The sequence below is a fragment of the Narcine bancroftii genome, chromosome 5, assembly GCF_036971445.1.
Source record: "Narcine bancroftii isolate sNarBan1 chromosome 5, sNarBan1.hap1, whole genome shotgun sequence".
Taxonomy (NCBI): Eukaryota; Metazoa; Chordata; class Chondrichthyes; order Torpediniformes; family Narcinidae; genus Narcine; species Narcine bancroftii.
In genome coordinates this window covers 108,641,548-108,654,040 of record NC_091473.1, presented here as the reverse complement: position 1 = coordinate 108,654,040, position 12,493 = coordinate 108,641,548, and the positions used below count along the sequence as shown (strand labels likewise).

Below are 12,493 nucleotides of genomic sequence, written 5' to 3'. Positions count from 1 at the left end.
AGAGCCTCTGCAAGTGAAAAACACACTTAGGCAGCAAGCTGTTGACGCAGGCAAGGAACCCACACAGTTTGCTGGTAATAAGGTCAAAGGACTGTAGGCTGCTGGAGATGGGCTCATTTGAACTAGATATTGGAGCTGAGATTCGAAAGGATGTGGAGGGTATGGAGGGCTCCCGGAGGGTCCTGGGCAGTGAAGACTTTCTCATTGTGTCAGAAGTTTGGAACTGGGCTAGGGTTGCCCATGGTTTGAACTGAATTGGAGAGGCTGCAAAAGCATTGGAGGCAAATCCATGGACACTCGGTGACTCTGGGGGGGTTTTTTACTTCTCTTTCTCTAACTCTAAAGATTACAGGGCAATGCAATTGGAGATTCTTTGACTTATGGGAGACTAAAGGCAATTTTGTTTAATACTACATTTCTGTTTAATTGCATGTCAATAGAATCTGTCTTTGTTCACCTTTTGTCCTCAAATTCTATTCAACCAGGAAGTATCATAAATCTTTCAAAGGCTATTTGTGGCTGAAAATCATGCAAATCCCCAAGATACTGCATATATTGAGAATGGCATTGAATTGTTAATGAGCTGTCATTGAACTACAGTATGTGCCAGGTTTGATTATGTGGACAGACACAACTAGAAGCAGACATAAATCGGTGTCAGTTTAAATGAAATTACCATAGCTTTCACAGATTAACTCTTTGTATTTTCGTCCAGCATTTGCAATAATTTGAAGTAATTTTAATGCTTCTTGTTTGGCATCTTCTTGCAATTGTTTTAGTCTCAGAATCTCCAGGAAAGTCAAAAGACCACCAACTTCTAAAACTTCTACTAGATATCGATGACTGAAATAGAATTAAGGTTTAAGGTAGTTAAATATGTCATAATTTCCCAAGTCATAATTTAGTTAATATTTGAAAAGGTACAGGTATAAGCAAATAGCGAAAATGAATAAGAAGCACTCGTGTACTTGAAATTTGTTCTAGAGACTGCAGTGAATATAACAGACATCGACACAATTTAAAAAAAAAACCTGATAATTTCAAAGGTAAAGAACAATGGGGCTGGAGTAATTCAACGGGTTGAACAACATCTGGTCAGGGAAAAGAACTGTCAACATTTCAGGTCAAGACTGCAATTTCAGGACTGAAAGTGGAGACAAAAGGTAGCAGGTATGGGGGGGTGGTGAGACAGAGGCTAGTAGGTGATGGCTGGACCAAGGAAGGGTTCAAGTTTATTATCATCTGATTGTACAAGTATAGCCTGACAAAACAGCATTCTCAGGTCCTCATTGTAAAATCTTGCAAACGCACATCCAGACAAACAATATATATGCAGTACATATCCAAAAATAAATAAATATTGTTTAATAACTCGGAGAGTCTCAGAGGGCTTGTACAAGCAGTTCATTTAGTCATTCAGCAGCCTCATTCTCATAGGAAGAAGCTGTTTCTCAGCCTGGTAGTTCTGGCTCTGATACTCTTGTATCTTTTACCTGACAGGAGTAATTAAAGATGATGTGCACAGAGTGGTAGGAGTCAGTCCTTAACGATTTTGTGAGCCCTTCAAACAACAACCATGTGCCTAGGTTAGGTCACTTCTTAAGAGAACTCCAAGGAACTTGATTCTCTCTACTCTCTCCACTAGTGGAGGGTAGTTGTCCCTGGCCTTTTTGAAGTCCATAATCATCTCCTTTGCCTTGTCCTCATTGAGACCCAGATTGTTACTCTTGCACAATATCATGAGATTTTCCACCTCTTCTCCATAGTGTAACTCATTATAGCTGCTACTGAGGCCAACTACTGTCATGTCATCTGCAAACGATGACTTTGTAGGAGCTAGATCTGGCATTGCAGTCATGAGTCAGTACCATGAACAGGAGTGGGCTGAGCACACAGCCCTGAGGTGCGCCAGTGCTGCCAACCCAGAGAGACTGTGGTTTTTCCATTAGGAAGTCCAGAATCCAGTTGCAAAGAGGGGTGTTGTTTCCCAGTGAGAACTAGCCTCTGGGGAATGATCATGTTAAACACTTAGCTGAATTTGATGAACAACAGCCTAGCCTATGAGGTGTCTTTGTCCAGTGGGTCAGAATGAAGTGAAGGAATATGGCTATAGCATCATCAGTGGAATGGTTCCATCTGTAGGCAAATTGAAATGGGTGTAAGGAAGAGCAGAGTGAGCTGCCTCAAATGACTATGGTCCAGTACCACTAACATCTATTGTGATTAAATCCTTTGAGAGGTTGGTCATGGCTAGAATTAACATGTACCTAAATAAAGGTACATCTGCTCCACAGCAGATGCAATATCACTGGCTCTCAACTCAGCTCTGGATTATCTTGAATACAGAAACTTATACATACAGCAGCTCTTCATTGATTACAGCCTTCAAAACCATTATTCCCTCAGAGTTGGTCAAGAAGCTCCAAACCCTGGGCATCTGCACACCACTCTGCAACTGGATCCTTGATTTCTTCATTGGAAGACCACAGACAGTGAGTACAAATTGAAAACAATTTCTCCTCCTCAATAACGATCAACACAGGTGCACCTCAAGAATGCATGCTTAGCCTACTGCTCTACTCACTATACGCAAGACTATGTAGCTAGGCACAATTCCAATGCTATCTACAAATTTGCTGATGACACCATGGTTGTCAGCAGAATCACAGACAGCAATGCAGAAGCGTTCAGCAGGGAGATAGATCAACTAGTTGAGTGGTGTCACACCAACAAACTAGAAATTAATGTTAGCAAAACCAAGGAGATAATTGTGGACTTCAGGAGGAAATCAGAAGAACACAAACCAGTCCTCATCAAGAGGTCAGTAGTGGAGAAGGTCAAAAACTTCAAATTCTTGGATGTCAACATTTCCGAAGATCTGTCCTGGAGCCTCTATGTCGATGCAATCATGAAGAAGGCTCGACAGCAGCTACATTTTGTGAGGAGTTTGAGGAGATTCGGTATGTCACTGAAGACTCTCGAAACCTTCTACAGGTGTACCTTGAAGAACATTTGTCTCGTTGCAATCACTGTCAAGTGTGGAGGTGCAAACACTCAGGACAAGAAAAATTCCAGAGAATTGTTAATTCACTGCCACCTCTCTTCCAGGAGCACCCTCCTTGAGGATGCTCTATTTCTTTCAGTGATAGGGTTTCCAGTTGTCTCTTTTAGAATCATAGACTGCTGAATCATTGAATAGTAAAATACTGAAACAGGCTATTTAGCATTTCTAATCTGTACCAAACTATTTTTCTGCCTAGTTCTACAAACCTGCACCTAGACCATATCCCTCTATACCCCTCCCATCCACGTACGTGTCCAAACTTTTCTTACATCTCAAATTTGAGTCTGCATTTACCAATTCAGGTGGCAGCTCATTCCACACACCCAACTCTCTCTGTGTGAAGAAGATCCCTTTAATGTTCCCTTTACATTTTCAACTTCATTGCTTTCTGGTTCCCTTCTTGTTTTTGATAAGGTCATAACCAAAACTTGTTTCCACAGCTATTGTGAATGTCTGGTTCCAACTCACCATAATTAACAAGGCTCTCTATTCCACTTCTCACATTTCTGTTCTCACATTCGCTTCTCCAACCCATATCAAGAGTTACCCTTGTCCTTACCAGCCACTCCACCAGTCCCCACATTCAAATGATCATCCTCTAGAATTGCTGACACATTCAATATGATATTATCATCAGATACATCTTCCCCTTCCCTAGAGTTTGTACAACCCCCAATATTCTGGTCCCTGCTCCCCTTCCCACAGCATGAATCCACAGTAAATGCAGCTTCCTTCCTTCCCTTTATCTGGAAACAAACTCTCCATTCTGCTGAAGCTGTAATGTACTTGTACATCAAAATGAGAAAATTGCATTTGGTGCTCATGATATGGTCTTCTCAACAACTGATGAAGTCAAAGACAGATTGAGTAGCCACTAAGAGGCATTATCATTCACTCTATAAATGTGACCTTGAACTCCCAGTTGTCTGTTACTTTAATTCTCCATCCACTCCCAACCTAGCTTTTCAGTCTTTGGGCTGTCTCACTGTCTCTACAAAGCTCAACATAAGCTTGGGGAACTGGTCATTATCCTCTGTCTAGCACAGAAGTTTAGAGTCAATGCTGAATTGAGGTGTTTCAGATTCCAAGATTGTATTCACATTTCCAGCATTGTAATTTTTTTCCTCTCTCTTCTGATATTTCAGATTTAATTTGTCAGTTCCTAACTCTTCTTCCTCTAGACATAGCCTCATTGTATAATTTCAGTACCACCGGTATCATTCAGTATATCCTCTGATCCTTTTTATTCTTTCTGTTATTCCCTCATTTCTCTGAAAAAAAAATTAAATTGCTTAAATTTTATTTCATTTCTAATTTTTCCCAAACCTTATGAAAAGTCATTATATTGATATGTTAACCATTTCTCTCACACCATAGATGCTACCTGATCTGTTGAATATTTCCAGAATTCTCAAATTTCAAATATCTGGAGCATTCTGCATTTGAACAAGGTTATGTGTTATTTGATAATGAAAGCAGATAGCACTGTCTTAATATTGGCAACCTATATTAAGAATTATTGTTCGATGTACAAGAGTTAGAACAATTTTGAAGATGTAGACCAAGGCAATGGAAGCTATAAATTCAATTTTGCTGAGTTCATGCACCTTTCATAAACATGAAGAATTGTGCAATGGAACCCTTTACCACTGAACAGCAGTTCAAAATAGTCTTCACAGTTATTGACTAGTGGCCTATTCTCTACTCAAGCATGACAACTACTCAGTGCATTAATTAAACAAGGTTCAAATCATTCGTGTAACCAATTTTTAAACTATCACAATAAAATCAATGCTTACCCACTTACTGCTGATAAAAATATACCAATGGCTTGTAATTGTTCAGTTACACAAGTACCAACCATGTATCTATTTCAAGAAGTTAAGAAAATACCTTCTTTGGCTAAATGATGTATAGGACATTGTTCCCAATTTAAAGTAAATACATAGATACACAATGTACATTAATGAAATTATCCTCATTACATTATGTAAATTGAAACCATAATTAAACATAACATTGTCACTTTAAACAGCAGAATCATGACTGATGGCATAGAGGGTCTTGTCATTCTGTTTTGTGTGTTCAAGCTTTCCAAACCCAAACTAGGAGGGAAAGCAAAAGATCAAAAATGAGAGAGTGACAGGCAGCTGCATCAACAATTCTTGACCAGATTTTTGCCCATTCTTTATTGCACAGGCTTGAGGCTCAGATTAAATTATTCTATAACATAAAGAAATAACAATTAGATAAGAAGGTTAGAGGGCAAAAACTGGATTATGATTCTCCATTTGGACACCTGTGACTAATAGTGTCCAATGAGGATTAATGCTGAGACCCTTTTGCTTGTAATTTATGTGAATGATTTGGATGTGGAAGACATGATCAGTAAGTTCACAGATGACACAAAGATTGGCAAACTTGTTGGTAATGTGGAAGTAAGCCTTAGTCTGCAGAGAGATAATCGCTATTTTGATGAAATCACTGAAAAATTATAGTTTAATCCAGCCAGAATTGAATGATACCAATGAGAATCCCTGCAGAAACTGGCAACCCTGTGATATCTGTCTCTGAGGTCATCAAAAGAACATCCTTCAAGAGGGTGAACCCTCACAAAGTGTCAGGCATTGATGACATACCTGGCAGGGTACTGAAAATCTGTGCCAACTAACTAGCTGGAATGTTCACAGACATCTTCAATCTCTCATTGCTGCAGTCGAAGGTTCCCACCTGTTTCAATAGGGAATCAATAATATCAGTGCCCAATAAGAGTAATGTGCTGCTTCAGCGACTATCTCCCAGTACCACTCACATCTACTGTGATGAAATGCTTTGAGAGGTTGATCATTGCCAGAATTAACTCACTGAACTCACTGCAATTCACAATCGTTCCACAGCAGATCCAATCTCAATGGCTTTCCACTTAGCTCTGGATCACCTAGACACAGCAACACATTCCATCAGCCTGATTTTAATTGATTACAGCTCAGCTCTCAACATCATCATCCCTTTAGTCTGGTCAACAAGCTCCAAAACCTGGGCCTCTGCACCTCCCTCTGTAACTGGATCCTTGATTTCCTCATCTGAAGATCTCAGTCAGTGTCAATTGGTAACAACATATCCTCCTCACTGACAATCAATACAGGCACATCTCAAAGATGTGTGCTCAGCCCACTGCTCTACTGTCTCTACACCCATCACTATATATCTCGGCACAATTCAAATGCCATCTATAAATATGCTGATGGCAGCATGGCCGTCAGCAGAACCTCAGTTGGCAATGAGGAAGCCTATGGATAGATCAGTTAGTTTAGTGTTGTCACCAAAACCTTACACTTAACGTCAGCAAAACTAAAGAAATGATTGTGGACTTCAGGAAGGGGAAACCTGGAGAACACAAACCAGTCCTCGTCAAAAGGTCAGCAATGGACAGGGTAAAGAACTTCAAATTCCTGGGTGTCAACATCTCTGAAGATTTATCCTGAGTCCTTCATGTTGATCTAATCATGAAGAAGGCTCACCAACAGTTATACTTTGTTGGACTTTGAAGAGAATTGGTATGCCACCAAAGACTCTTGCAATTTCTACAGGTGTACCATAGAGAGCATTCTGACTGGTTGTATCACTGTCTGGATATGGAGGTGCCAATGCACAGGACAGGAAGAGTCTACAGAGAGTTATGAACTCACTCATTGCCATCATGGAAATTAGTCTTCACTCCATTAAGGACATCTACAAGAGACTGTAAGTAGCTTCTATATTCAAGGAAACTCACCACCCAGGCCAAGCCCTCTTCTCACTGCTACCTCAGGAAAGAGATACAGGAGCCTGAAGATGAACGCCCAACAGTACAAAAAAGTTTCTTACACTCTGGCATCAAATTTCTGATTGGATAATCAACCACAGTCACCATCTTATTTTTTCTCTTCTTTTGCGCTAATGTTTATCTTTCAAAATTTTGCACCTGTAATACTGCCACAAAATGACCAATTTTATGACACATGTTCATGACAATAAATTCTGATTCTGACAAATGTGAGCTGATGTATTTTGAGACCACTAATGAGGCTTGTACATAAACCATGAATGGTAGAGTTTCAGGAAGGATTGAGGAAGAGAAGAACTCTGCATACAAGTTCATTGAAGGTGGTAATGTAACTCAACAATGTGGGTAGGAAGGTATACAGGAGCTGGCCTTTGTTAGTTGGTGCACCAAATACAGAATATTCAGAATCAGGTTTATTGTAGTTAACATGTGTCACAAAATTTGTTATTTTGCGGCAGCAATATTGTGCATTACAGGTGCAAAAATCACTATGAATTACATTTCCGTAAACACACTATTCAATATAAATAAATTAGTGCTGTAATGGATAAATATTGGGAGGAATTTGGTAAAATTAGAGTAGGTTACATACATACACACATTTTAAAACAGATCTTATTTGAAATACTGAAGAATTCATATTCAGAAACATTGCAGGATCTATGGAGAATGTTATGTACATTTCACAAGTAGGTGCTAATTGAAATGATGTCATGAAATGAATATGTTTGGAGGAGACAAACTGGCTGTTTGCAAGTACCTACAGTGTGCTCACATAAAGGTCACTCTTGGGTTTTGTTTATCTAAGACAACAGCTTGACCAAGAGAGGAGAACTCCTGTGGTTTGCTGAAGAAGGTGGATTTTTTTGCAAGTGAGAGAGTCACATGGGCTTCCTGGCAGTCTCAGTTAGAGAGAGAGAGAGAGAGAGAGAGAGAGAAGACTAGTTCAACAAGCTCTCTCAGCCAGTGTGTGTGTGACACTGAAAGGAGCTGAACAGTACAAGCCAGGAAAAGCTGTTTGGAAGCAGAAAGCTCCAGAGCAGTGGATGGCTGAAAGTGCTATCTGTCTGATGTTTCTCTTGGAATAAGTGGAACAGAAAGGAACTCTGTGGTGGTAGCCTGAAAGAAAGAGGTTACCATCTGGAAAACCCTAATGGAGCATGTTTCATCAGCGAGACCTTGAAGTGACTAATGGTGGTACCTCAGTTGTGGAAATTCTGGAACAATAAATCTCTCTCTGCAAACCCTACAAGAACCTTCCTGAGCAGTAAACATTTACCTTTCAAGCACCAAAGTCTGATGAATTTTATACATGTTAAATTCTGCACACAGTATAAGAATTGCCTGCAACCAGAAAACATGGAAGAAGGAGAAGTGAGATTGAACTGTGAACCAAAGAATTTTTCTTAAATTTACACACACATTACATACATGTGCGCTTAGAATTAGAAGGGGGTTAATTTGGGTTAGTTAAGTATAGAGATAAGTTAAAGTTTGATTCTATTTTCATGTTTAAAGTTGATTAAAAACAACTATTGTTTTAAAAACTACTTGTCTTGGTGAATGTCTATTGCTGCTGGGTTTTGGGGTCCTTTGAGCTCATAACAGTGCAAAAAAAAAGAGAAAAAAAAGTGAGGTTGTGTCTTTCATTCATTGTCCATTCAGAAATCTGATAGCAAAGAGGAAGAAGTTGTTTTTGTCATATTGGGTGTCAAGCTCCAACCTGGTCAGACCTCAGTTGAAGTACTACATGCAGCTTTGGTCATCAAGGCATAGGAGCAATGCGATAGTGATGGAGAATATGCAGGAGGGATTCTCTCACTAGTAGGAGATTGCCTGCAATGGAGCAATTCAATTATTAGAGGAAATTGAAGAGATGGGTCTCTTTTTCTTGGAGCAGAAGAGATTGAAATATTTAAAAATACTGTGGAGATAGTGTCGATTGCTGGAAACTTTCCCCATATCAGAGCTAGTGAAAACTCTATAAGTATAAAGTAAGGGGAAAGAGAATCAGAATCAGAACTTATTGTCATGAACAAGTCACGAAATTTGTTGTTTTGCAGCAACATCACAATGCAAACGTTCATATAAACCACCTGACAACAAAAAAATAAAGGATAGTGCAAGAAAGTCAATGAAAGAACCATTGAACACTACAAAACGGAAAACAGGGCTCTTTGGCTCTTCTAAGTCTGTGCCGAACTATTTTTTTTGCCTAGTCCCACTGATCTGTCCAAATTCTCCTTAAATGTTAAAATTGAGCCTGCATTCACCACCTTAGCTGGCAACTTGTTCCATGCTCCCACCACTCTCTGTGTGAAGTTCCCCTTATTAACCCATGTCCTCTGGTTTGTATATAACCTACGCTCAATGAAAAAAACCTATCTATATTTACTCTGTTAATCCCCCTCATAATTTTAAATACCTCTATAAAATCTCCCCTCTTCTACATTCCAGGGAATAAAGTCCTAACCTGTTTAACTTTTCCCTGTAACTCAGTTCTTGAAGTCTGGACAACATCTTAGTAAATCTTCTCTGCACTCTTTCTATCTTATTGATATCTTTCCTGTAGTTTGGTGACCAAAACTGCACACAGTACTCCAAATTTGGCTGCATCAATGGTTCTCTATCAAAGCAACTCACTAGTTTCAGTCCTTTCTCTGCCACACTGTGAATTTTACACCACCATAAATTTACCCATTTCATTCTTGAAAGCTACAATAGTACATCCCTCCTACATCTGGATGCAGTGCATTTCTGAATCCATTCAAATCTTCTTTCTTTCTTCATTGGCTTGGCTTCGCAGACGAAGATTTATGGAGGGGGTAAATGTCCACGTCAGCTGCAGGCTCGTTTGTGGCTGACAAGTCCGATGCGGGACAGGCAGACACGGTTGCAGTGGTTGCAGGGGAAAATTGGTTGGTTGGAGTTGGGTGTTGGGTTTTTCCTCCTTTGCCTTTTGTCAGTGAAGTTTTAACCTATGTCACTATTATCTTCCCGTATATTCTATAAAATTGACCTATAGACCTCAACTACTATACCAAAAAGGAACAGTTTACTACTAAGCACTCTGTCTAGACATCCCTCTCATTTCATATACTTCCAGCAGATCTTTCGTGAGCCTTTTCTTCCAAGGAAGATAGTCCCAGCCTCTAATCTATCATGGCAATGATCGTCCCAACATCTCAGCATCTACCCCTGTAATTTTTTTGGAACCCCTTTAACATCTTCATACAATGTGGCAACCTAAAATTGAACACAATTCTCCAGTTGAGGCCACACCAGTGTTTTAAAAAAAAATCATCAGCAGAAGGTTGCAAGGTTTTTTTGTCTCTACTGGAATTCTATTGTTAAATCTGTTTGCATGTATTGTGTCTGATAAAAATCATGCCAGATTTTTATCCATAAAAATACATGAAACATTAAAATATTGAAATTATGTTGGCTGAATAACTGGCTTATTCTTTAGATTTTCATTTTCATTGATTAATTCCGAACGATTAAATGTTAATAATAAAATATTCCTTGATGACTTGAGAAGGTCATGGAAAGGATACGTTATTCGGAGCCATGCTGTCAATCTTGTGAGAAACAAACTAGTTCCTTGAGCAAACTGTAATTCCAGCTCTGGACTTGTTTTACCTCGGTTGGTATTTACAAAGTCATTCAGTATACGAATTCGGGTAGCTCTGGAGCCATGGTCCCAGTCCTGCAGAAAACCCATAAATTTGGACATTTCCACTCGCTCTTTTGATGAAGCCATTTTCTAAGGGTCACAAATATCTCAGCAGCTGGAAAAAATATTTTGAATTCACACTTATGCATGCATGTAATCTATTTCTCCTGAGGGAGAGCCGAGGACAGACTGGAACAAAACAAAAATTTCCCCTAACATTTAAAGCCCACCAGATTGAAGACATTGAAAGACAAATCTTTACCTGATTTGACAACACAGAAATCTCCTCAATAACCCATACAAATCAGAACAAATAAAAACTAAAATGGGTAGAGTGGTTGGTATTTTGACAATTATTACATTTGTTGTTTTGTTCTGATTTTATTCTTTCTTTTTAAAGTATTTTTATTAAGTTTAACATATAAGCATAAATATAAAATTGGCAATTAAATAATTTATTTGTATGCAAACAAGCATGCACAAAAAATGAAAAAAGTAGATAAAACTACATCAAAAATTGTTTGTAATACTTCAAAAACATTTAATTGAAATGTGACTATGTTAAACCCATTTATTGAAATAACATTTTATAAGGAAAAAACAAAAAAAAACTAAAAACTAAAGCTAACTTTAATCTACCCCTTCCTCTAATCAAGGTTACCTTTTGAATTAATAGAAGAAAAATCAATAATGTGGAACCACTGGTGATCCCTGAAGAACAGGCAATGAATGACCGGAACATACAGTAATTGTTAATTCTTCCAATTATAAAATAAATTCTAAGAATGGGCCCCACAATTTCATAAATTGAAATATTCTATCTTTAATATTATATCTAATTTTCTCTAAATTAATAGGATATTACATTATATAAGCCACTGTGCATGAGTTGGGGGATGAGTCATCTTTTAATTTCAATAAAATTGCTCATCTGGATATCAACATGGTAAAAGTTAAAACTTTTTCCTGAGATGCCGATATATGAGAAAAACCAAACAAAGCAATTAAAGGGCAAAGCTCCAAATTAATCTTAAAAATCATTGATAAAAGTTTTGAAAATGTCTTTCCAGAATCTCTCTAAATTTGGGCACTCCCAAAACATATGGATCAGGGAAGCTTCAAAAAACTGTACATTTCTCACATAGTGGATCAATATCTACATAAAAATGAGGACATTTAAGTTTGGCCATATGAGTTCTTTGTACCACCTTAAATTGTAATAAGCAATGTCTTGCACAAAATGAGGAATCATCAATCAAGAATAGAATACCAGTCTTCATCTGAAACTCTTATGTTCAAATCTCATTCCTAATCACTTTTAATCCCTGCCATGGGATCTGAATTTAAATCCAATAAATTATTATAAATACATGATGTTAATTCACCATGAAAATAAAACCATAAATTAAAAGACAGATCAAGAATATTAGTGTTGGAATTTGTAGAAAATCCGAAAGCTTAGACTGAACAAAATGTCTGATTTGTAAATACCTAAAAAAAATTCTATTGGAAAGATTAAATGTAGCTGATACTTGTTCGAAAGAGGCAAAATTATCTCGAATAAAGAGATCATTAAAACTTTGAATACCTTAAAACCTGCATCCAGCAAAGATGGTTGAAAAAGATGGTTATCTATAATTGGACTAGCCAGTGAAAAACCATTAATTCTGAAGAATTTCCAAATTGAACCCAAATTCTCAACCCATTTCTCATTAACGGATTATGTGTTAATTTGGAAAAGGAAATTGGTAAAAAAGATCCTAAAATTACCAACATAGAAATGTTTTTAGAGAACTGCAATTCCATTTCTACCCAAATGCAGTAATAAATCTAAAATCTGGAAGTGATAATCCTCCATTTAATGTGGACTTTTGAAGATGAACTTTACTGATACTTGGGGTTTTTTTTGCCTAAGTCGAAATAGCTG

General features: G+C 38.0%; 1 protein-coding gene across 2 annotated transcripts in view; it reads right to left on the bottom strand.

The window, feature by feature from the left end:
• LOC138763851 (armadillo-like helical domain containing protein 1) overlaps window positions 1-12,493 on the bottom strand; it is a 50,790-nt gene that overhangs the window by 36,163 nt on the left and 2,134 nt on the right. For both annotated transcript variants that reach the window (XM_069938706.1, XM_069938708.1), the window contains exons 2-4: window positions 10,448-10,681; window positions 4,864-4,932; window positions 677-843 (exon numbers count right to left, since the gene is read on the bottom strand). In XM_069938706.1, the coding sequence (XP_069794807.1) occupies window positions 677-843; window positions 4,864-4,932; window positions 10,448-10,653 (442 nt within the window). In that variant the 5' untranslated portion in view covers window positions 10,654-10,681. The remainder of the gene's footprint in view (window positions 1-676; window positions 844-4,863; window positions 4,933-10,447; window positions 10,682-12,493) is intronic.